Source organism: Herpailurus yagouaroundi, unplaced genomic scaffold, assembly GCF_014898765.1.
Source record: "Herpailurus yagouaroundi ecotype Mexico unplaced genomic scaffold, PumYag 186, whole genome shotgun sequence".
NCBI lineage: Eukaryota > Metazoa > Chordata > Mammalia > Carnivora > Felidae > Herpailurus > Herpailurus yagouaroundi.
This window is the reverse complement of record NW_024412417.1, coordinates 39,405,772-39,431,889: the sequence shown is the minus strand read 5'-3', so window position 1 is coordinate 39,431,889 and position 26,118 is coordinate 39,405,772. Positions and strand designations below refer to the sequence as shown.

The following is a 26,118-nucleotide window of genomic DNA, read 5'->3' as shown; positions in this document are numbered from 1 at the left end:
GAGACACCAGCAGCTCCTGGCAGGAAGCACGGGGCTGTCATAACCCGACTCCTTAGAAATACTAAATCAGCTCAGGCCAATGCAGAGCCTTCTCCAAAAACCCATATTCACTCACTCACCATGTATGCCACAAGTACGCGGTGCACCTACTGTGTGCCAAGCCCTGTGTAGGGTAATGAGGGGAAGCCACCGAGTGGAGTGTATTGATGTGCGAAAACTTGTAGGATGGCTTTTCTCTGGTAGGTGTCCTGCAAAGAAGGCCTTTGTCCTCATGCCCGCTAGGGTGAGGGGTGGAGGTAGAGAAATAGAGTGAAGAAATTAATACTTACAGGTCACCTACTGCGTGCCAAGCTCTGTGCCACATCCTTGACAAACATCGTCTCATAGCAACCGGGGGAAGCAGGGAGTGGTCGTCCCCATTTTAAAGATGAGGTAACTGGGGCACCTGGGAGGCTCAGTCGGTTAAGCGTCTGACTCTTGGTTTCAACTCAGGTCATGATCTCAGGGTTCGTGAGTTCAAGCCCCGCGTCTGGCTCTGTGCTGACAGCACAGAATCCTGCAAGGGATTCTCTCTCTGTCTCTCCCTTTCTCTCTCTGCCCCTCCACAGCTTGTGTGCATGTTCTCTCTCTCAAAGTAAATAAATACACTTAAAAAAAATAATAAAGATGAGGTAACTGAGGCTCTGAAAGGGCACGGGTTTGCCCAAGGTCACCTGGATGGCAAGGGGTGAAGTTGGATGCAAGTCAGGCACTGCTGGCTTTTGCACAAGGGCTTTTTATGTTGGACTTATTAATCACTTGCTTGGTCGGTCGGAACCAAGAACACTTTGGGCAGTATGAGGAAGTCCAGGGACCCCTTCTCAGAATACCCATCTTGAATTCATAAATGAAATGCATACGGTTACAAAAGACACTGATTATACTGACAACTGTCAAAATACGTGCACATCCGAGATGCAGTCGTGTCTGTGTTTCTCGGTGATGGATTTAATGATGAGACCTGGGGCCGCTTGAATACCGACATAATTCTGAAACACTATGAGCACAGCAGTCCCTGGAGAGAACCGGATAGCAAATGCTCTGTGATTTCTGTTGTGGAAGACACAGGTTGAGACCGGGGCACTGAGGATAGTACTGGGGTTTATTGCCTACATTCGTAATTGAAAGATATGCTGATTTCAGTGAGTAAAGATACAGTGTTTTCCCCCATCCAAGCTTAGGGACCGCTTCGCCTCCCAAGTCCCATCCTTGGGGGGCGTCTGTGGCCACCGGGTTAGGGTGCCTGCTTCCTGTAATTCGTGTCGTTTATACTGTTCGAGGAGCATTTGAAAGGCTTTTTCTGTGAAAGTTGCTACCTGGGCACCATGGAGTGGAGGAAGTTATGGAGGCAGAGATGACGGGACAGGGGAAGGCATGAGGCTCGGGTACCCGCTGCTGGGAGCCAGGCACTTGATGTCCCGTATGTCATTTGAGCTCCACCTAAGCATAGGAGGAAAGGGAAGTGCAGAGAGGTTAAGAAACGTGCCCAAGGTGTCATGGCTTATAAATTGCCAAGCCCTGTGCCACCCTGAGCTGCTAAGGCAGATCGAGCCCTGAGGGCACGCCTCCCCCATCACACGTGGAGGTCAATGTGTGAGTCTTTATGGAGAGGGCCGGGTGATTACGAAAGCCTGCACTCAAGGAGGAAAATTGTTCACTTTTGCTTATTTTGTAGCCAAAAGCTGGGTCTCTTGGATCGGGTTCGCCTTTCTAATCCTCGTGGTAGCAATACTAAAGGAAAGCTATTTACCCCTCTGAATGTAGATGCCATAGAAGAAAGTCCTCCTAAAGAACCAAAGCCTGTTGGCTTAAACAATAAAGAACGCTTCCGCACCGCCTTCCGCATGAAAGCCTACGCTTTCTGGCAGAGCTCTGAAGGTGAGGCCTGTCTTCTCCCTCACTCTGTCTCCTCCACTTCTCCCTTTGCCATGCCCGCCCCTTCCTCACCTCCCTCCCTCCCCGGTTGAATACTGTCCAGTCTGCAGAGTAGCCCGTCTCCACCCTTCCTGAACCAAGTTCTTGCTTTATCCCATTCATGTCCGCTGGGCTGGGGGCGCCTGTAATACATCCCCACACTTCAGGGAGCAGGGGGGTCCCAAGGTAGCTATTCTCTGTGCCAGGATCCCCACATTCGTCTGCACAGACCCCTCCAGGGAGCCTTGGGGCTTATTGCCATAGTTTCAAAGCGTAGCCACATTGAGGTGCATTGCCATGGAGGTCAATTTGAAGGACATAGGGGGCCAGGTGCAGAGTGATCTGGAGACCCAGGGGCCTCAGCACCCCAAGGGGTGGGAAGAGGTAATAGAAACGAGCCCAGTAGGTGGCAGTGGGAACAATACCTCCGTGTGTCCCTTGTGCTTATGACAAGGGAGGATAAGCAGTGCTCAGAAAGTGACCCCACAAGGTCTCAAGGGTAGTGACTGAATCTGGACTCAGGTGTGTCTGATCGTAACCCCCATGAGGATGCCCTCTACTGCTTCTGAGAAGTCACTCAGGGCCACAGAACTCACGTCACTGCCTTCCTGGCCTTCTCCCCAGTCAACAGTCCTGAACGCGGGCATCTCTGACTCCTGTCTGGAGCATAGGAGATGCCACGAAGGCCTGAATGGCATCACAACTGGAGAACACCACGTGGTTTCACAAAGTGGGGGCAAGGACTCTGGCAGTTGAGCTTAGAAGGCTCTGACTGAATGGGGTCCCCAAGCCTTTCTAAGCGCCGTGGCCTGCTGGTTGATATGTGTGTCTCCCTCCCAGATGCTGGGACAGGTGATCCCATGGCAGAAGACAGGGCCTACGGGAATGACTTCCTCATCGAAGAGATGATCCCCACCCTGAAGGCCGCCATCCGAGCCGTCAGGTGAGGCCCCTTCCTCCCCACAGTGGGCCTCCCCAGGCCCCAGTTCAATTCCCACAGGATACTGGCTTTGGGAAGGTGTGTGGGAACTTGAGTAACTCCTGAATCAGGTCCAAGAGTATGTCAGTACTCCAAGGGAGATGCTGCTGGAAGAAAAATGATCTCTACAGCAGCAAGGCATCCTGGGTAACTCTTGCTCAGGCTCCTGACGGTATTTCTAATTGTCATGCTTTTTGTCTGGCTTTGGCCAGGTCTAGGAGAGGGGGAAGGGCATGTTGACATGGAGTTTTCTTCCTTTATAGGCTTCTTACCCAAAATAGCTTTTCTTATCTGTCTTCATTAATATTTTCAACAAAATAGTCAGTTATAGGATTTGTGTGTGTGTGTGTGTGTGTGTGTGTGTGTGTGTGTGTGTATCAGACAAGACTATAATCTACCCTGGCCAGTTTTTGTTTTGCTTCAGAATTCCAGAAGAAAATTTAAAAAAAAAAAATGCTTACTTACGGAAAACTTTGATCAGCATATGGGCTTACAAACAGTCTACAATGGTGGCTGTGAATTCTAGAAACTAAGTTGGATTCTCCAAGAATTAGTTGGGAAATTTTCAGCCAGAGTCCTAGCCCAGTAGATCAGGGAAGCACAATAGTGTCACAATATGTGAACCTCGGCAAAGCCGTTGACCTCTCATCTCATGACACCCCATGTGCAATGTGACAGAAATACAACTGGACAAAAGCACAGCTACCTAGATTCATAACTGGTTGAATGGTCTTATTCAAAGAAAACCAGTGAATGAATCTGTGTCAACCAGGAGAGAGGTCTCTGCTGGAATGGTCCACGGTCTGGCTTCTACCCTGTTCATTTTAGAATTTTTATCGATGCCTTAGTTCAGGCATTGGCCAACTTTTTCTGTAAAGAGGAAGATAGTGGGGTGCCTGGCTGGCTCAGTCAGTTGAGTGTCCGACTTCAGCTCAGGTCATGATCTCACGGTTCGCGGGTTCGAGCCCCGCGTCGGGCTCTGTGCTGACGGCTCAGAGCTTGGAGCCTGCTTTGGATTCTGTGTCTCCCTCTCTCCCTGCCCCTCTGACGCTCTCTCTCTCTCTCTCTCAAAAATAAATAAACATTAATGTTTTTTTTTTTTTAAAAGAGGAAGATAGTAAATATTTTAGACTTTGTGGGTCACAGGTCTGACCCTGTTGCAAGTACTCAGCTCTGACTTTGTAACACAGATGCAGCCATTTACCATACATATGTGAATGGAGGTGGCTGTGTCCCAATATAACGTTACTTTCAAACACAGGCAGTAGGGCAGATTTGGCCTTCGAGCCATCCCCTGCTGACCGAGCTGTGTAAAGGGCAGGCTTATCAAATGACACCCAGTTGGAAAGGACGGCACGTACACTGGATGGCAGAATCAATACGCCAAAATAGTGTTGAGAGGCTGCCGTGGACTATAACAAACAAGGAACTCTGAAGGCCCTGCGGAAAGAGATCTGCGCAAGTAGGAGGAGCGGGGGCCTGGGGTAGGCCGTGTTTCCCAGCCCCGGCCTACAATTAGGGGTGCTAACGGAAGCCGTGCTCGGTGGGGGTTGACCCCGTGATGGGGTTTTCAAGGAACATTAGCCATCTGGGGTGCTTTTATTGGTTCCCAGGATTATAGAGATGAGGGTTTGGCATCTATGAGTTTCAGGTGCCCCACTTTACTGAGAAAACCTGAGAACAGAAGCTAGTTCCTCTTTTCTAGGTGCTCACAAGCCAAATAATTAAAGAGGCTGTTGAGGAAGAAATTTGTCAGCTGTCCTCAAATAGAAGGCAGTGTGTCACAGTGATTAAGAGCATGACACTTGTCAGCATACAAACCTCGGTTTGAGAACAGCTCTGACATTATTAGCCAGATGGCCCTGGGAGGATGCTGGAGCTCTCTGGACCACAGCCGCACCATCTACGAGTTGATCTATTCGCAGATGGTTCGTAACATACTTAGCTCAGTGTCTGCCCTATAGTGCATGCCCAGTAAATGTTAGCTCTTATTATTACTATGATTTTATTGTTATTCAGATGACTGAAGGGAGGTAATCATGAAGACCAGAGGCACTAGTCAGCCTCATTCTGGGTGGTTTGAAGGGAACCGGGACCATGAGTTGGAACTTCCCACCATCAAGTCATTTTCTCTTTGGTTCTTTTCTCTCCTTGCCCCTGAGTTTGTTAGACTTGAATTATAGTTTCCTTCTGTCTCTACTCATGAAGCACAAATGTCTCTACCTCACCTTGCAGAATTCTACAATTCCGTCTCTATAAAAAAAAATTCAAGGAGACTTTGAGGCCTTACGACGTGAAGGATGTGATTGAGCAGTATTCTGCAGGACATCTCGACATGCTTTCCAGGATCAAGTACCTTCAGACAAGGTAAGACAGTGGCATCTGGAGGAATGATGCTCTCTTGACCACTAAAGAGTCAAAGCCAGATGAGCCTAGACCTTAGGGTGAAAGGCCCTCAGAAATGATCTAGAATGCCGGGGAGAAAGTTTAAGAACAAAAACATTCATCAAGCACGGTGTACGTCAAGGCCGACAAGCACCAAACAGGCCGTGAAGAAGCTCTGTGACATTGACCTTAGCCAAGGTCAACACCCCAATCGGTCCTGGTGGAGAGAAGGCATATGTCTGGCTAGCCCCTGACTGTTATACTTTGGATGTTGCCAACAAGATTGAGATGATATCAATTTGCCCAATTCTAAATACAAATTTTTCACTATATTGAAAATGTTTGAGTGTTATTTCTAATAGTGAAAATATGGAAACACATCAATGCCCAAATAGCACCTACACCTATGTGCCTAATCCTTTGTAACCTCATAAGGTATTGCATTGTGGGTGTCCTTTTACTGATGACAGAACCAAAGCTCAAAGGGCAATGGAGTTACCCAAGATTAATCAGTGGCAGAGCTGGAAGTCACACGAGATCCAACTGGCTACACAACTCCTGTTCTGTTTGACACACCACACTCCACTTCCCCAATTATATAAGTACCAATTAAGAAAAAAATGGTGTCTGCTCTCATTAAAAAGTTATGCAACCATCAAATGACATTTAGAAAATGTATAGGACGAGATTAAAAACTTATGTCCTCTTTGAGTATATATATGCACAATACGATTACGAATACTAGTCGGACATATATACATATGCTTAAGTATATACAAATGCTTATGTTGATATATATTCTCTGCATCGATCTTATGACACTAATAATATATACATACAATATGATTACAAAAACACATGCCCATACATTTACTCAGAAATATATACATGTACTCCCAATAGGGAACCTACAGAAAAGGACTACGTCTTCCACCAAAGGATTACAGTGGCTGTACCGAGAGAAAGAGTCCATATGTGATTTTTTTTCCGGTTTTGAAATTTATCAAATCTTTAATGAATTGTAAAAATATTCTTTTAATAAGAAAAACCATTTTATTTGTGTGTGTTTCCTAATGCTATTTAACGTAGATGTTACAGTAACAATAATATGTTAATATTTTTTACAACTTCAGTCAATATTCACGTACATTGTTTATTTTATTTTATTTTAATTTTTTAATTTTATTTAAATCCAAGTTAGTTAAAATATAGTGTAATAATGATTTCAGGATAGAATTTAGTGAAAACCGTTTTAAAAAACTGAAGGACAATATGATGTCAAGACATAGAACTGACATCATGAAACCAAAGCCCTGTGGGAGGCTCGCTCCCTGACCTTTGTAAGATTTCCAGTGGACACAAGTCCAGTCCTGCTGGCACCTTGGGTTTCTCATCTGAATAATGTTTCTCTGCCGTAGTGTCCTGCAGAATTAACAGGACCATCAGATTGAATGAGTTGGAAGTTAACGATGATGTTGGGTTGGAGGAACGCTTATCTGTGACCTTGCTTAATCCATACCTGGGACGTTGACCGTGACTTCCTAGCATAGTGGCGGGCACACAGTCAGTGCTCAATGCCTGCTTCACGAATAGATTTGCGAATGAGTTCTGAGCCTAACATGCTGCTATTTCTGCAAATATGGCTCCCTGAGAGATGGAGGGAGCCTGACGTCTAGGACAACACCAGATCAAAATACTGGCCCGTCTTTTTATTTTCTTTTAATGTTTATTTATTTTTGAGAGAGAGAGAGAGAGAGAGAGAGCATGGGAGGGGTAAAGAGAGAGGGAAACAGAGGATACGAAACAGGCTCTGAGCTGTCAGCAGAGAGCCCAGTGTAGGGCTCGAACTCAAGGACCATGGGATCATGACCTGAGCCAAAGTGGGTCGCTTAACCGACTGAGCCACCCAGGAGCCCCAGAAATATCGGCCCATCTTAACACACGCAGTGTAGACCTTCACACTGCTGTTGCTTTCAGTATTTATTAGGCACAAGTATTCCAAAGAGTCATGGCTGGAGGTTGACCACCTGGGTAGCCAACTGCATATCCCCAGCCATGCTGATATGTGACCAGAGAGAAAAGAAGGGCGATTGAGTACCTGGTGGTGTCAGCTGAGGAGGGCGTGGCCTTTGTGGTCCTGGGCCTGTGATGAGCCTTCGAGGTCGCTCCCACACCCGTCCCAGTCCCACAGGGCAGTGGGGGCATTTGTCTCCATTTGTGTTCAGAGTGAAATGGATAGGGAGCCGGTGCCTCACGCAGAAATGTAAGTGAGGTGCAGGGCGGGTGTGAATCTGTCCCTCCAATGGCCAGGAAGCCTGCAGGACAGCAGAGAGATGTGCACGGCTGAACACGAAGCCTAGGGTTTGTCAAGAAAACTCGCTAGTCAGATGTTTGAGGAAAGAATGAAAGACCTGGAAGACCAGGCAGGCTTGTAGCACACGTTTCCTATAGGAGCTAACAGGATGTGACCCTCACCCTCTCTCTGTGGTCGAGCTGCCTGTCTCCCCTGGGATGGGGAGATACCCTCATATCGCTGGACCAAATAATAATAATAATAGTAATAATATACGGAAATTAAAAATTCTCTCTCTCCTTCGCTCCCGCTTTCTCCCTCTTCCCCTACCCCCCCCTTTCCTTTCTCTTGTATATTTCAAACCTTGCCTGACTAAAGAGAGAATAGAAGCAGTTGTTCTCCTGTCTTTACCTGTAATGCTCTTTGTAATGTAATCCCCTCCTTGTGTGTCTCTTCCAGAATAGACATGATTTTCACCCCTGGACCTCCGTCTACCCCAAAACACAAGAAGTCTCAGAGAGGGGCAGCGTTCACCTACCCATCCCAGCAATCTCCCAGGTGGGGCGCGGAGACGTGGACTGACCAGAGGCGTGGCCCATCCCCGTCCCCAAATCTCAGCTCGCTCCCTTCGTGGTTGGGTGGGGTGGCCATTCCCCTCAGGAAAGTGAAGAAAAGAGCTTGAAGCCTCTTTTGTCCGGCTTGTGGCCATTTGTGAGGTTTCTATAACAAAAGACTGCCCGCCCCTCTTCCCAGACCACGTGGGGGACACTCCCTTCCACGGTTAATGAAAATGAACATAATAATGTCTGTGTTATAAAATAATATGAGGCCTGTGAGTTTATCGGAATGGAAAGAATAGCTCATGTCGGCAGAGTTGAGGTGTTCTTGCTCCGGTCGGCCTTTGGCTTTGCCTACATAGTCGGCCCTGTGTTGACCGATCCCAGTCCCAGAGAAGGAAATCAGATGTGCGGCCTCTCGCCACATCATCGCGGGCAGAGCGTGTCCGTCAGCAGGGAAGTTCTGCTCGTCCCACACAAAGTGTTTGGAAATGTTCCTTGCACAGGTCCCGAGGAACCGGGAGCAGTCCCGTCGGAAGGCCAACGCCCGAATGTACACCTTCTTTACTCCCAGAGGGCTTCAAAGCAGGGAACATAAATGAGTGAAGGGAGTCAGGCTTAAGAGCTCACACACAACTTATAACAACCAGGCTCTTTATTAGAAATGAAGCAAGAGCGTAAGAGTGATGATGGAAGGCATCTGACCTTCAGCCTCAGTCCTGGGAATAGAATAAGGGAGTGTGGGCCCTGACGACCTGGAGGGCACTTGCCGTCACCAAAGGAGGTCATTGTCACTCCGATCTGCTGTGCTAATGTCAGGAATCAATATCCTCTGTTTCCAGATAGTCTAATTCATCAGGAAGAGCCCACTATCCAGATGTCACGTGACCTTTCTTATTTTTGAAATGGCTGAAATGTCTTAAAACTTTTTGAGCCAAGGAAAACACTAGTGGGCTAGAATTAGCACATGGGCCCCGAGTTTCTGATGTCTGCTTTAATTTAAGACCGCTCAGCCGGAGACAGGCCAGGGACATAGCAGGAGTGAGTAGCCTATGAGACAGAAAAACAGCTACCTACAAAGTGCCTGATGCAATGGTTTTGAGCAACAGCCGGGCTCCCTGAAGATTCTCTTCTGCATAGATCGTAACCCACACCGGCATGGAGCCCATGCGAGGCACATCTCAACCCCTTCTCCGCCAGCATCCATTTTTGCATCGTTCTCCAGATGCAGCATTTGTAACAGAGGAGATATTGATACCCACTGTATAGGATTTCAGAGAGTGAACAACCCCACCCCACCCACCCTACCCCACACCCCTTGGAGTAGAAGCTCTCCGCCATAGTCCAACGCTAAAAGCCAAAGAAAGGGCTATAATTTAAAGGCACTGAACCCTCAAGGCTCAGTTAGCTGATATATTAACTTTGACCCAAAGCCTCCTAAGACAGCTTCGTATTTGGCTTCAGATAATTGCTGCAGAGAAAGTAAGACACCAGTGCTGCAGGCAGGAAAATGCTAGCCTTTCTTGACTCACATGTGCCTCCAGAGTTGAGTGGGCCTCTTCCAGACTGCATCAGCATGAGCATGGGAACGATAGCTCCAGGGACCATGGTCCGCTCTGCTGAGACAGCCTGGCAGAGCAAAGACAGATACAACCATCTTACAGACTCGTTGGCTCTTTCCTAGGAACGAACCGTACGTAGCCAGAACCTCCACATCAGAAATCGAAGACCAAAGCATGATGGGGAAGTTTGTGAAAGTTGAAAGACAGGTAGGTCTTTCCTTTTCCTTACCAAAAAAAAAAGCATATAAAATTTATTTTCAAATGTCATCTTTTTTCTTCCATTGGGAGATACGATGGTTGAGTATCTGGATATCTACCATTGAGAAGAAGGATGTGGAAATTAAATCGTGATTTGGCACTTCCTGGCTCGGTGTCACATGCAAGTTCATTGTGCCGAGCCTCAGTTTCCTCACCTGTAAAATGGGGATTCTAACACCTCATAAGGTTGCTATGAGGATTGAATGAGTTGGTACACGCGGATTACGTAGATGAGTGGCCGACGTATGATAGACACTCAGCAAATATCGCTGCTGTTCCCACGTGCCTCACGGTGCTCCCTTAAGAAATGGTAGTTCCCTTCCCCACATGTCCTGGGTCCCTAATCCTTCCCTCAGAGTCCAGGTCAGTGTGTGGTCCCTGCGAGGAGGCCTGGAGCAGGGCGGGCTGTGGGTGGGTTCGGTCAGGGCAGAAAGAAAAGCCATTCATGCCCAGCTCACCTCTCATTTCCGCAGCAAAGGGCTTATATTAGAGCGTGGTCCATTCAAGTGCACATCAGATAAATGGCACTGTCAGTTCCCGCTAGGGTCCCCACCAACCTTCTTATTTTATTCATCACCCCAAATTGGATCTGCTCAAGAGAGGCAAGAGGAAACTTGAATGATTATTCCTTCCTGGCATTTCAAGAATATCATTTTTCATTTAAAGATTTTAATTTATAATCTCAGCTCTCCCCTTTATCGCCTCTGTGACCGTAGACAAGCTACTTCCTCTCTCAGGGCTTGTGTTTCCTCACCTGTAGAAGAGAGGTGATCCCAGTCTTAGGGATTGTGGTGAAACCCCTCCTAGGGTTGTGGTGAAATGAGATGAGTTAACAACTCTAACAGGCACCAAGCAGATCAGGTACCTACTAACTGCTCTGAGTCTTAGTTGCCAGGAAGGCTTGGATGCCGTCTCAACCCCTACCTGGTTCTGTGCTTCCTGCGGGGGTGTGAGTCGTCGGGGAGAGAACGTCACCCGTGCCTACACGCACATGCACATGGGACACACACAAAGACAGAGCCGGTTCCCAGTTTTGCGGGTAGGAGCAGATACAGCTTACCTCAGGGCGGCTCGCGTGCCAAGGCCCCTGCGTGGACCCTCAGCTCTGGGGGGCACAGCCCTTGCTACTGACTGCCCTCGTATCTTTGTTAGCACCGCGTGGAGGAAGAACGGACACTCAAACCCACATGCTTCTGTCGAAGCGAATGTTTGCAAATCAAGAACTCCCTCTCCTTGACCCCACCGTCAGCAGCAAGGCCACCTGCTCCTCGGGTAAAACTTGTCCTCGGGTCACTTCTCTGGTTCCAGCCTTCCCTTCCCAGAAAGCCCCCGTCAGGTGGGTTCTAGGTTAGCGGTAACGGCTGCTCGGGGCTCAGAGTCAGGAAGCGCAAAATAATTAGCTGTGGTTAAGATTATGATTCGCAGGAACCCTCTTGCTTTCCAAAAAGTAGATGCCGTGGTTATTTCCTCCCGCCTGGTAACGGGTCCCCCCACAGCCCTGCAAAGGCAGTGATTCCCAGGTCCGTGTATTTTTCAGGTTCATGACATGGGAAAGAAACTGGACTTCCTCGTGGATATGCACATGCAGCACATGGAAAGGCTGCAGGTGCACGTCACGGAGTACTACCCGACCAAGGGCACCTCCTCGCCGGCCGACGTGGAGAAGATGGAGAACAACCGAGATTCTGATTTGAAAACCATCATCTGCAACTATTCGGAGACGGGCCCCCCCGAGGCCCCCTACAGCTTCCACCAGGTGCCCATTGACAAAGTCGGCCCCTACGGTTTTTTTGCCCATGACCCAGTGACCCTTCCCCGAGGAGGACCCAGTTCGGGAAAGGTCCAGGCGACGCTTTCCTCCTCAGCAACGACATATGCAAAAAGGCCCACCGTCCTGCCTGTCTTGACTCTTCTCGACTCCCGAGTGAGCTATCACTCCCAGGCTGAACTGCATGGCCCCTGCTCGGACCGGGTCTCCCCTCGGCAGAGACGGAGCATCACGCGGGACAGTGACACGCCCCTGTCCCTGATGTCAGTCAACCACGAGGAGCTGGAGAGGTCTCCGAGTGGCTTCAGCATCTCCCAAGACAGAGACGATTATGTGTTTGGCCCCAACGGGGGGTCGAGCTGGATGAGGGAGAAACGTTACCTCGCCGAGGGTGAGACAGACACGGACACGGACCCCTTCACACCCAGTGGCTCCCTGCCTCTGTCATCCACAGGGGACGGGATTTCTGATTCCGTATGGACCCCTCCCAACAAGCCCATTTAAAAGGGGTCAGGGGCTGCGTCCTCCTTGTAATGTAGGCACACGTTGTATGGCTCACTTGCTCTCACAGCCGACACTTAGCAGTGAGACCACCAGTGGCTGCGTAAAAACACATGCATGTGTGCGGCGGCCTCCCACCGGGCAGGGCCTTCTTCCTCCCCAGGTCACCACAGTGAAGCCGCTTCCTTTTCAGCATGGTTTGCATGACTTTACAATATATAAATGGTACCGCTAATCTCTTCTAGGATACACATTTATCTGCTGTTCTTTACTTTAAATCATGATTGGACCAGTACGGGGAGAAATTATCGACGAGCCGTGCTACTTGTCCGTTTGGGTTTTGGTTTGGTAAGCGGGGAATGTAGTTTAAGTTATTTCTCGAACCACTGCCCCTTTGTGTAAAACAGTTCGGTGATTAACTGTTTTCTACGGCAAGCAACTAGTTTGCTCAGCAAAAATGCATTGCGTGTCAATGAGGTGGCCAACCGAGCTAAAACGCTAGGAAAGGAACAAGGCAGTCATCGCCTATCCAAAAGCAAGAATTTTAAAAATTATCTGATTAAGGAAAAACTAGCAAAACCATCTCAAAGCTCTCAAAGGGACCTCACCTGGTCTGCCATTGTCTGGTATCATGCCTCGGTTTCCTCATCTGTGGTAATCCCAAGTGTAGCATTTCAAGTGAGTTATGAATGGACGGGGAGAAAATACACACACACATACACACTCACACACAAGTTCAAATCGTGTCCAATTTATGTAGCCAAAGATAATGAAATGTATCAGAAGTAGGGTGCCCCTCTGGGCAGGAGCTAAGTTCAGTGCCTTCAAAATGAGGTTTCAACTCCCATGCCTCCCCCTGATACTTGTACAAAATATCCATCTCAGATGAAAATTAGAAACCAGAAATGATCTGGTCCAAGTTCTCCTTTGTTAAAATGAGAAACCTTTGACTCCTGTAGAGACAAGCCGGGGTCGGTCCATCGTCCCCTGGAGATCCGGGACTCCAAGCCCAGTCAGCTGACTCGTTCCATGCCCTGGTCTCCTCCTTTCACACCACTCTGCCCTTTATACGATGGGATCCAGAAATTGTGCCAAGATACCAGTCCTCCCTGTTGTGTGGCAGGCGCCTACAACACAATTTTCCCGGCAAGAGGGGGCTGTTTGCTTTTATTGCAAAATGTACTTGCCTGACGCATTGCATTTAGGATCCAGAAACACACACACACACACACACACACACACACACACACACACACTACAAGCAAGCTTCAACATTTACTAATATGCAAAAGGGCAAAATTTTCAGAATCATCCAACTCTACTCCTCCAGATTTTTTAAACCACACGTAGCCGTAAGATTAGCCAAAGTGCAAACAGAGCCCCTGAGAGCACTGCCCTCGTGGATGAGTATTCCATATTAAGCACAAGCCCTCCTGTGGCCTCTTATGAGATGTCACTACTCTCTGAAACACTTTGATGGAGAAAGGTTTCTGTTAGGCTTGGGCTGGGTTAGCTAAATGACTAGGCCACAATATCACTGTCTCGCTGTTATCCCACATCTAAGCACTGGTTGTGGGTGGTTACCATGGTGACCATCAAGCGGATCAAAAGGGCCTAACCATCTACATGCATATTCCACTGTGGCAGATACCTGGTTGATGGTTTCATCGTGACCTGATGCAGGACTCTTGTACTGTGTTAGAAGGCAGAACTAGTTTCTCAGAGATGGGCTCCTTTAGACCCCCATGTCAACAGCTACTGTGCAAAAGGCTCAGAGTACAATAATAATGAAGGTTTGGTCCCTGACGTTAGCAGGGCACAACCAAAGCCTGCAGTCTTTGGCCCAGGGCAGGCATTGTCAGGGGTAGGTGACATTTACATGGAGTATCTCACAGAGAGGTATTGACGTTGAGGTCTGAGGTGGGAAAGACACAGGAATGAACACACACTTCGGATATGAACCTCCTCCCCTATGGTGCGCCATTTGACCTTCTAACAATCTGAAGGGCAAAGGGAATGGGACACATGCATGAAAGTGCCATTGGAGTTAATGACCTAAGAAACCCAATGCCCCTTCCTTAGGGTTTGGTTCTTGCTTCTGACCTTCCTGGAATCTTTTACTACAAATGATTGAGCTTCTATCATCTAACACGTTACTATGGTTTTCTTTATGTACATGAGTTATTTGAAACAAACAAAAAAACTGAAGAATGAATCAAAGCCTCCACATAGGCACCAATTATTTTTACCTACCTTATGAATATTCTTGCAGAACTGACTGGCCTCAGTACCTTACAAATACATGCATTCGCCAGGAACTCAATGGAGTCCTCAGCAGGATAAGTGAAACTTTCTCATCCTCAAGCTAAAAATAGTTACCATGGATCTAAAGTCAGAGGACTGCCTTGGATTCTTTTAAAAACCTACAAAGGATAAGAGCTTGTATTATCTCTTAAACCACAGGAGGACAGCCTAGCTTCCCCTGCTGGATCATAAGGCCAGGATGACAGAGATTGGGTTTGTGTCAATTATCATCATGTCTCCAACATGTAGTAAGCTGTCATTATCAGTGTAGACAAAGACAAAACACATTTTTCATGAATGACTAAATGTAAGACTTTTTAAAAGCTATTCTTTCCCATCTAAAAAAAAAAAAAAAAAAAGAAAAGAAAAATGATCTTCTGGAATTTGCTGCCTGGATATCCCTTAAAAAAAAAAAAAAAAGTCATCCCAGAAAAGCAAGCCAAATCTGTTGAAGGTATCTGCTCATGAACAACATCATCATCAAGGCTGGCATTGATGAAGCAGAAATTCAAGGTGTAGAGTTGAACTTAAGTTATGGGGAGAAACAACGTGTACTTCCACAAAGATCTTTTTGTCAGACAAAAGAACAACATGATGGAAAAATCCAACAGAACAGGCTAATAACGTGGCCCAAGATTATTCTACTTCAGATTTATCAGTGGTCCCAAAGCTTGCAGGAAAACTGCAATAGTTTTAGCAGAATACCATGAAGTTGTGACAAATTAATTCCATTATAAAAACTGGGAATTATTTCCTCGAGTGGAACCATAATCCCATTATAGGTGTTCAGTCTTTCTGTGTCACACTATGATATATGAACACTTCAAGAGGTCATTTTTTAGCAGAATCAAAATGAATGAGATCAATCTATCTTCCAAATGTTAGGTGAGAGGTGATCCTGTCAGGCTGAGAAGAAAGCAGTTGAGATCAAGTGTGCGTTTTGACCATCAAACACCAGCACACAAGCAAACACGAAAAGTTTAAGAAAAAAAAATTGTGAGAGGCAAAGGAAAAAAAACCCATCAAACTGAGAAAGTTCTATTCACTGACTACTCTTTTTCTGGGGACTAAGAGCTTGGACTTCTTAGATATAACATGGATATAATAAAGCTCTAGTTTCAGTGAAAACATCTAGAAAACACCAAGATATACAATAGTTCAAAATGAGCTAATTAGTCAGCAGTGAATGCATTATGCCTTGCCATCTTTGTGCAAGGCAGTTCCTAGACACTAAGTTGAAAGAATAATTACTTGTAGAAAATCCCAATATAATAAGATATACTCAAATTTGCAAGACCATTCTCCTAAATCCATGCCACTCTACCAAGAATGTAATAAAAACATTCATTTGTTTACCCATTTACAAGATTTACTAAGCACCGCCGTCTGCTAGGCACTGTGCAACATACTGGAAATTCAGAGTTAAGAAAACCACAGTTCCTGCCACCGAAGAGCTAGGAATCTGGTGGCCTCAAATATTGGAGGTCCCTACAAATTATCTCTACCAGGAATGGAAAGTATCTGATTTTATCCCCGAAGACATCTGCACAGATAGGAATGCTTCCTCACATGGAATCGGTGGGAGATTGAGCATGGAGGAAAGTAAAAGCACGAATTCTCCATCAAAATGATAATGATACCATCAGTTCAGGGAAGACTGAGTGGTTGAATGAGGACTTTGAGTTTGGGTCCAATGCACTGGGCTTTATAGCTCCAGATAAACTACGTACAAAAGAAGTTCTAGACTATCTGAGAACGTTCTTGGGAAAAAACTAGCTTTCTCCTCCTCTCCAGATCCCTACAATGATTGAGTCCAGGCAAGAAGCTGGGCTACCTCCATTTCATTATGTTGACCAAGAGAGACTTGTGGTACTAGCCAAGACATATATTTCAAGAGAAAAGTGTCACTCTGCCAGTGGGACTCTGCTAATCAAATTCTCCTGAAGTGTGTGAGAGAAGAAATTTGTTCAGTGGTCTAAGTTGACTTCACTTTGGGCAGTACTGACAAGCATATCCCCAGCTTCTCCCAGAAGGTGCCATGTAGCTGGCCTTTGTTTTCTGTGAATATGCTTCCAAGTCACGTAGGACCATATGGATTTCCTTTGCTTTCTGAACCCCAAGCATCCTTAGGAATTTGCCTCGTGTCCTCACTTGTCCTTGGAGGCTTGCTTATTTGAAGATAAACTTTTTCAAAGAGTAGAAGTCCTTTCTTGGCATCCAAATCACCCAAAGTTTTTATGTTACTGATATTACACTACTCAAAACTGAGCTAAGAGTTCCCTAAACAAGGCAGCAGGTACCACTTCTCTGATGCCCAGATTAGAACATGTTAAGAACCAGGCTATCTCTATAGCTTTCATGGCTTGGGAAACCAGCAGTGGAAATCTCAAAGAGATATAAAGGATCTAGAGATGACCTGGATGAAAATTTGAATCTCAGGACACTCAAAAGTGTTTGACTTTCCTGGTCTGTTTTGATGTTCAAGTGAGACAATCGATATATATATATATATATATATATATATATATATATATATATTTATGTGATGGCTGGGGACTCTTACACGTGTGCTTTTTTTTAATACTGTAAATGGACGCCATTGCCTCAGTCTTTGGTATTATTTATGAATTCTAAATTTACCCCAAGAAATCCTTTTTAGAAGAAGAGTGGTGGAGATACAATCCCGATTCAGGCACTTTTGCAATGGCTTTTTTTCTTTTTTTTTTTTTTTTTAAGTACATCCCTACCAATGAAATGAGGAAGGACAGGAATGTTGGAATGAAGGTGGCAGGACTGTTGGGTTGCGGTTGATTGGGTTGTGGCCGTTCCCTTGGACACACAATACCACCTGTTGGACCATTCTCTCAAAGGATGATCTCTAGGAGGCAATGCCAAGTAGCAGGGATAATTAAATATGAAGGAACTAGTGGCTGCAATGAGGAAAGTTAACCAAGCCATGATGTCGGTCAGACAGCACCCTAGCAATGAATGGAGAACTTCCAGAGGAAAGGGTTCAAGCTCGCTCAAACTCGCCCTGGGGGGATTTGTTCCCAACCTCTAACAACCTCAACTTTGTTATCCCCATAGGAAAAGTGTGGCCAGTAGGTTGCTTTATTATAATAGATGCAGGGAGATACAATTTCATAGATTCTTGATGTTCAGAGCAAGAAGAGTCCTTGATCATCAAGAACAACCACTTCTCTGCTCAGATCAGGAAGTAGAGGCTCAGAGTAAAGGGAGTCACACTAGTCACTCTGTGTCTGAGTAAGTGATTGGGCAGCAGAGTGAATCAAGAACCCAGGTCTCCTAACTCCTGGTCCAGATATCAGAGATCAGATACGGATGGTAAGTAACAACTGAGAAGAAAACATTACAGGTGGGCCCAGAAGATGAATGAGAACTTCCCGGCCCACTCCGGAAACTGCTAAACCAGATGCATTGATTGGAACTCACTCCTGTCTCTGGAATATGATTGATCTCATGCCTTGAAAGATGACAACGTTTCTTCTCCCAAGATCCTGCTGACTCTCAGAAGGCCTGGCAAAACCCACGGCTGCTGTGGGCGGTTGAGAAAAGGGATAAAGTACAGCCTCATGGCCATGCAAGCACTCTCCTTCACTTCTCTGGCCTCGACAACTCTGTCCCCTCCTTGTCCTACTAAGCCTGGACTGGTTCTATTCTTTGGCCCCCTCCCCTGGACTCATTCAGCTCCAGAGCCATCACCCAGGTTGTATCCTCATCCAGAAGCCAATTTAACAGGATTCTTCCTTGGGGAAAAAAAAATCTGTGTTTTTGATTTTAGGAAATGGGATGTGATTTCTTTGGGGATCAGTATGACCCCAAGTCATTAGTTCTACTAAGGTATCCCTTTGCAGTGGGATCTCTGACTCCTGCTTTGTCTCAGAACATGCCCATGTTGGCCGGATCACAACTGGCACTCTAGGGTTGTCACTAAAAGCTGCAAAGAAGCAGACAGGATCCAACTTAAGACACCTTATGTTTGTGTAACTGGGAAATTATTTTAGAAAGTAAACAGGCCTCTGTTGGCTCAAATGAGGATTAACATAGTTGGTTTCCACTTATGTAGTGCTTGGGATAGATTTGCCAGAATTTGGTAGGCCTCCCGATTAGCGCTTGCTAGACCCCGTAAATAGATGTCCAGGTCTCCTGAGTCAGACTGAACCAGAAACTTCTAAGACAAAGTCAGAATGATGGCAGTAATTTTAGACTGTCATTCTACCTGTCTTCTTAGCCTCTAAATAGCCCTGTTCTATGGTTTAAATAAGTTTCAGGGGGAAATAAGTCAAAAATGGGCTCTATGTAAGAATAACCTGAGTGTGACTTATAATTAAGCAGTCAAAAGCCTGGCCTAATGCTTAGGAATATCTTTGTAATTCCTCTTATATTTGTCAAATGGACTATAATCTGATGCCTAAGAGGAGTGAAAAATGGGAACGTGTTTTCTTCCAGTGTTCCGTTCTCTCCTTCTGCCCACAAGACGGGTCAAGGAAAGGGAGAGAAACTTACCCAAACTGTCTTTCTGAGTTGCATGTGATGTGATGGTCTCTCTCTTGACTTCTGCGGTCCTCACCACAACCCCATGTAGGCGGTGTTGTTGTCTCCCTCGTATAGTCGAGAGAACTGAGGCTGGGGGCAGGGGGTGGGGGAGGATACGTTGCCAAAGGTCACTCATTATAGAAGTGCTGGGTTTGTAACCAAAGCTCATGTACCTTCAAAATTCATGTCTCCCCCTACTGAATCTCCTACATCAATGGAAATGCTCCCACATCATGCCCTGTGGTCCCCTACCAAGACTTGCCCTCCTATATCCAGTTGACTTTGTAGTAAAACAATCAGACCCATTGATTCCCTGGATAGAGTAGTGATCCCTGTGTCAGCTTCTCCACTTGGCTGTTCAGTGGGTCCTGCCTATTCCTTTGAGTGGGCTCACAATCGAGCTGCTAGTGGCAGAAAATAATGCCACATTAATTCTTCACCTCGTTCATGGTGGAATCCATTAGTTCTTAGAGCTTGGTGTGGCTGCAGATAATCCCACAAATGCCCCTTATTCTCTGCCCCCAAGCATCTCCTGTCATTGTTTTATCCAAACAAATTCAAATGTCCTTCCTGCCTCTGGTCTTTTATCTCTAGGCTATACCTTTATTTCAGGGCTTTGAAATCCTGCAGAAACAGGTGAGTCTGTTGGGAGGCCAAACGCTCAGAACAGTTGTGTTTCTCTTCCTCAATATTCAAAAGATCACAGGTCCCGGTGGAAGTCAACCTGATCTGGTAATTGGGCCCCTGCCCTCCTCTGAATACTTTTTCAGGTGAAGAGGGAGCAGCTCCACCCTCCACATTCCTTGAGGGTTAAGAATTCACATGCGAGAACAACCTCCAAGATTGGTGGCAGCCAATTTTCAAGTGTCAGAGATTTTGCTGTTGGGGACACGAGGCAGGCTCTGCCCCATCTCAAAAGTCACCTTAGCAAGATGGGTCCACTTCATCAGATTTGTCAATCATTTCCTGTTTTAAAGAGAAAAATGCTCTCTACGTTGCTTTCAGTGGGATATGGCTTTTCTTCCTTTTTTTTTTTTCTTTCTAACATAGCAGTGATGGAAAACACAAATCTCTGCAGAGTAGATCGAGACTTCCAGTGACATGAATCCATTGTATTTGATTTTGGATTGTATTTTCTTTAACCCCCTTTAATGGCATAAAATTCTGGTGCCTTGCTCCCTGAATTTGTCTCCATGCTACAAGTAGGCTTTCTTCACATTCTGGCTTACACGGGAACACAACTATTCCACAAGTGGCCTTTAGTGCTCTTTATAATATGATTTCCTGTAATTTTTAAACTGTATGTGTAATTTCTATTCTGGCTCTGGCCAATATTTGAACAACTTTAATCGGTTGATTTCCATATATATTATGCAAACACTTCTTACCTGATTTTTTATGTTCTATCTTAAAACAGATACTGCACCACTTATTAATAAATAGACATTTCAATGGTCATGGGACAGAGTGTTATTTGCCCCATTGGCAACATGGAGTGACAACACTGTTGTCGGTTGTGGGAAGGGGGGTAAAAGAGGAGACATGAGCATATCTGTAAATGTGAGGAGAGAAACAATTGAGAGGGAGAGGATAAAGACTCAAGAAACTATGATGGAGGAAAGAGTGATGTGGATTACTCTTGGACCCATAACATGTGAATCACACTCCCCAGAAACGACCACTATACAAAGGCTGGAGGTACAGCGTCTCGTAAAATATTATCCCACCTTCACAGTTTTTAGACCTGATCGCTCCCACTTTATAGATGAGGAACTCAAAGCTCAGAAACATAAAGAGACCTGGTCAAGGTCAGACCCCAAGAAGTGGAACATTAGGAATAAGTCATAAGTGGAATAAGTCACAATTAGAACCCAGGACCACCCACCCTCAAGCGTTGTGCTACTTCCTTTGTAGAGGCTTCACCTCCTACCCCATGTGGGAGGAAGAACAAATGGATGGCTGAGAGAGACTGTGAGTGAGGTGGGAGGAAGTCAGGAAAGCACACATCAGTTTGCCTCTCTCTATTGTCAGTAAGTAGGAAGGGAAGTTTTCTCACAAGAATAGAGTTGGAGTGGGGAACCCTGGGGGGTTACTGAACCTTTTGATGCCTAAGTTCATCATCTGGAAAGTGGGAAGTTTGAACTGATACCTATAGAGAACTCAGCAAGGGAGAGGGCACATAACAAATGTTCAATGAGTGATAGTCAAAAGCTGTACCCACATACCAGGTTGCCTGAATTTGGGTTTCCAGAAGAATAGAGACAAGATGGTGGGTTCAGGGAGTTTATTTGGAAAGTGATCCCAAGAAACACCACTGAGAGAGTGGGGAGAGTGGAAAAGGGAGGGAGAAAAGCCAATAAAGGAAAAACTAATCCTTCAGGTAACTGGGCTCAATTCTATCAGGAACCCCGTAAGAACCATGTGAAATGTACCAAAGGATTATTCCACCTTGAGACAGGAATCTGGGGCGTTCATCCACTGACTCCCATTCTTCCTTGGTTGAGGGTTGCCCCTGGGGTGTTAAATCTCCTACTCTGTCAGGTTTCCCTGTGCTACAGCTGAGCAAGCTCCAAAATGCCAAAGCTCTAAGGCAGTAGAGCGGAGAGACACGGCCAGTGGAGATGTCAGAATGTTGCAACCTGTCTACCACAACTATGAGTGAACTCAGAGGTGGGCAGAGGGGACACCAGGTGGGGTGACAGAAGCACCTGGTACATAAACCCACTTGAAAACACTACATACACAAAGGTAAGGTCGACTGCCACAATTTAGTCTGTAAGCCAAGGGACAAATTTGACCCACACTGGACAAGCGGGTCATGGCACCCATGACCATGATCCATTGTTAAAATGGTGCCTGTGGCCTCCAGGAACCAGGGTAGGTAGCCACTCTTCTGCTAGAAGGTCATCGTGCTGCAAAGTCCACATCAGTCATCAGAAATGCCTGTGGCTGACTTTGCGGTTATGAGAAGAGTATCCACTCTACAGCAATATATTTCCCTCCCAGGAAAGTTTACCCACCTCTGGCAACTGTATGACAGAGAAAGAGCGTGAAAATGATATCCCTGAGAAAGTCTCTTTCCATCTGCACAAATGGAGCAGCAGCCCATTCATAGCCCACTATCCCAGATACTCCTGGGACCCAGTGGCTCCCGCTCCCTGAAGTCGTGTAAGGTGTCTCCCCTGAGAAAAGTCCAATTGTCCTTGTATCCTGCCTCTACATCAGTTTATCTTCTAGTCCTGGGCAGATCAGTGTCAGACCAGTGGAGAGCAAGGGAGTCAGCAGAACAAAGAGGAGTGAGAAATGAAATAAGAGAGGCAAAAGGCAGGTCATGAATGGCCTCGTGGGCCATTATAAGGACATTTGCTTTCATACGGAGTCAGATGAGAAGTCCCTGCAGGACTTTGAGTTAAGCGGTGACTAGACCTGATTTATGCCCAATTCTCTGGGCACTATATTGAGAACCCACTAACAGAAGCAGGGGCAGAAGCAGGGAGATTAATCAGAAGCCACACTGCATTAGCAATAATCCAGGTGAGAGCTCAGGCCAGAGCAGCAGGGCTGGAGGTGGTGAGAAGTGTTTACAATCTGGGTATGTTTGAAGGGTCGAGAAGGCAAGGTCTGCCGATGAACGGAACACGAGGTGTGAGAGAAAGAGAAGAATCCAGGACGAGTATAAAATTTTTCATTGAGCACCTGGAAGAATCAAGGTGTCATTAACTGAGCTGGGAGTAGATTAGGGGAGGGGCACGTTTTGCAATAAGGACATGAATTTGACTTTTTACCTGTTAAATTTGAGATGCATGTGGGGCATCTAGTGGAAATCCTTTGTACGTAGTTGAGTGTGTAGTTAAGGAGATCCTTTGAGGTTGAGTCGGCATCTCTATCATCTATCAATTGATCAATTCAACAACATGTAGATAACATGAGACAAGATGACATCCCCAAGTGAGCAAGTACAGAGAGGAAAAAGAAGACATCCAAAGACTGGGCCGTGCAACATCCAGAGGTCGGGGAGGTGAGGGGGGTCCAGCAAAGGAGGCTGAGCAGGACTTGATGAGCTAGAAGAAAACCAGGAAGGTGTGGCGCTAGGGAGGCCAAGTTCAGACCTGGTCCCGAAGAGCAGGGTCGAGTGGTGGCCCCAGGTGCTACCGAGAAGCTGAGTAACAAGAGGAGTTGGCGGTGTGGAAGTCATAGTGACCTTGACAAGGTCAGTCCTGCTGGGATGCTCGTCTGATACCTGATTGGAGGGGCCTTGAGAGGGAGGAGAGGAGGGGGACCCTGGAGTAGAGAGGGCCCATGGTGCCCATTTTAGGTGCACAGTTCCGTGTGTCCAGTACTTTCACAGTGTTGTGCAGCCATCACCCCATCCGTCTCCGGAACACTCGCATCTTGTAAAACGGAAAACTCTGTCCCCATTAAACAGGTGCTCCCCACGCCCCTTCCCCCAGTTCCGACAACCACCATTTGACTTTCTGTCTCCATGATTTTGACTAATCTAGGGACCTTGTGTGAGTACAACCATACAGCATTTGTCTTTTTTGTACTGTGTTTTTAAGTATCTGAAAATGAGGCTCAAAGAGGCTAAGCGATTTACCACGGCCACACAGCTAGCAAATCACAGAAGCAGGACCAGGGCTGTGGCTTTTTTTCTCACCCAGAAGTGTTATTATGGTTAGCACAACAGGTATGTCTCCCGGGGATCAACGAAATGCACAGAAATGCATTCTTTCTAGGACGGTAATGGTAAGAATTATCAAATGTCCGCTAAGAACCAGGTACTGTAAGCTCTTGCTTTGTGACCATTCAGTCATGATAACCCTCTGCAGAGGCCACTGTTGTGATCTCCATTTCACCATGAGATGACATGATGAGAACAGTGACTTTGAGGTAACTGATCTCCCCAAACTGAAATGTGAAGGCCTGGAGCGCAGAGATCTCAACTCTCTCCCTCTCTCTTAGTCAGAGCTGTGTCCCAGCACCCTGACCAGGTGAAAGGAGTCTCCTGTGTTACCCCTGTAGACAGGATTTGGCCTTGCCCCTCTCCCACGTCTCCACATCTCTGTGCAGCTACTTCCTCTGGCCATCACAGCAGCAGCAAATGGAGGCTCCTCGGATGTGCAAATTCTCTGGCCCCAGCCAGACCAGACACTGAAGCTCTGGGGTTGAGCCCAGCAATCTGGGCTTTAACAAGCCCTCCAGAAGATTCTAATACACATGATCCAGTCTGAGAATCACTGGTCTACCCGGGTCATCAGCTCTGAGATACTTATCCTGCACATATCATTTAAAATCCTGGCCCTTCAGAAGATTCCCTTGATTCACTTTAGATCAGGGGTGGTGGCCCTTTCTGGAACCGTCACACTTTTCTGTGTCCCTAGTCATACTGCACCATCCATGACTCACAGACAGTGAGCTCCCTGGGTGCAAGGACCAAGAACTGTCCGCCGTTGTGTCCACAGTCCTTAGCACAACACCTGCCTTGAGGAAGAGCTTGCGAAGCTTGAGTGAGAAAGGGTAAATCCAATGAGTCTCTTCCAAACATCTACATTCCAGGAATCGTTTGAGATGCAGATTGAAGGGGGCAGAGTAATGAATGAAAGGTGGTAGACCCAGAAAATAAAAAGGCTATTAAGAGGAGTCCTCTAGGAGCCAGATGAAAAACCAAGGGCAGAACAACAAACATTCATTCACTTAGTTGTCAAACCTGTGCTGATTGTCACATCTCTGTCAAACTCCATGGTGGTGGCTTGAAGTACAAGGGGACTTGCCCTGAAGGCGGACACAGCCTACTGAGGGGGACAGACAAGCAAAGAGATCACCCCAGCACAGCAGGATAAGACAAATACTAATACAATCCCCTTAATGGGAGGGGTGGGAATCCGACAATGCTTCCTAGCAAAGGAGATGTCTGAAATGAAGATAAAAAGGACAAGGTGAAGTTCGGGGTGTGGGTAGATGAAGGGAGAAAATAGAAGCCAAAGACCTGTTTTTTCAATGTTCATGTATTTTGAGAGAGAGAGAGAGAGAGTGGGGGAGGGACAGAGAGAGAGGGAGAGAGATTCCCAAGCAGGCTCTGCACTGTCCGTGCAGAGTCTGACACAGGGCTTGACCTCACGAACTGTGAGATCATGACCCGAGCCAAAACCAAGAATCGGTCGCATCACCAACTGAGCCACCCAGGCACCCCAAGACCTATTTTAAAAGCATGAATTAGATCATGTCTCTCTTTTGCTTCAACTCTCCCAGAGCTGCTTCCAGCAGCTAAATTAAATCCCAAGCCCTTACCCTGGTCGGCAGGGCTTCCTAATTCTCTAGCAACATCTCCTGCCTCTCTCCCTTGCTCCTGGCATTCCAGCTAGAGGGAGGCACGAGGAAAGGCCCATGAGAAGGAGAGCAGCAAGGACACGGTTTGAATAGGAACCCCAGGCTTCCTGCTCTTGATGGAGCAGAAAGCGTGAGGTCAAGGGTGGCAAAAAATAGGGTAGGGAGGGGACCAGTGTCTGATCATGGGGAACACTGTGTGGGTTAGCCTGGCGCACCCGGGGTCCATCTGAGAGGGGATGAGGTGCCGTTGAAGACGGTCACGATCAGTTTTGTGGTCTGGAAAAATCACTTGATTTCGACAGTGACGACCATCCAACATGGTAGTCACCAGCCATGTGTGGCTACTGAGCATGTAAAATATGACTAGTCCAAATTGAGGTGCAGGGGAAGTGCAAAATACACACCAGCTTTTGAAAACCTAGTGCAAAAAAAAAAAAAAACTCAATAATTTTTAATATCGATTTTAGCATTGAGATACTAGTTTAGATATACTGTGCTAAAACACATTCTTAAAATTAATCTCACCTGATTCTTTTTTGCTTTTTATTTTTTTTTTAATTTTTTTTTTCAACGTTTTTATTTATTTTTGGGACAGAGAGAGACAGAGCATGAACGGGGGAGGGGCAGAGAGAGAGGGAGACACAGAATCGGAAGCAGGCTCCAGGCTCCGAGCC

The 26,118-nt window shown here is 46.5% G+C and overlaps 1 protein-coding gene across 1 annotated transcript in view; it reads left to right on the top strand.

The window, feature by feature from the left end:
- KCNQ3 (potassium voltage-gated channel subfamily Q member 3) overlaps positions 1-20,575 on the top strand; it is a gene marked incomplete at its 5' end in the record, with an annotated part of 321,492 nt that extends 300,917 nt beyond the window's left edge. Inside the window, 6 exons of the mRNA XM_040494601.1 lie at positions 1,715-1,917; positions 2,794-2,896; positions 5,168-5,299; positions 8,070-8,168; positions 9,852-9,936; positions 11,525-20,575. Of these exons, the coding sequence (XP_040350535.1) occupies positions 1,715-1,917; positions 2,794-2,896; positions 5,168-5,299; positions 8,070-8,168; positions 9,852-9,936; positions 11,525-12,259 (1,357 nt within the window). The remainder of the gene's footprint in view (positions 1-1,714; positions 1,918-2,793; positions 2,897-5,167; positions 5,300-8,069; positions 8,169-9,851; positions 9,937-11,524) is intronic.
- Positions 20,576-26,118: the final 5,543 nt, after the last annotated feature.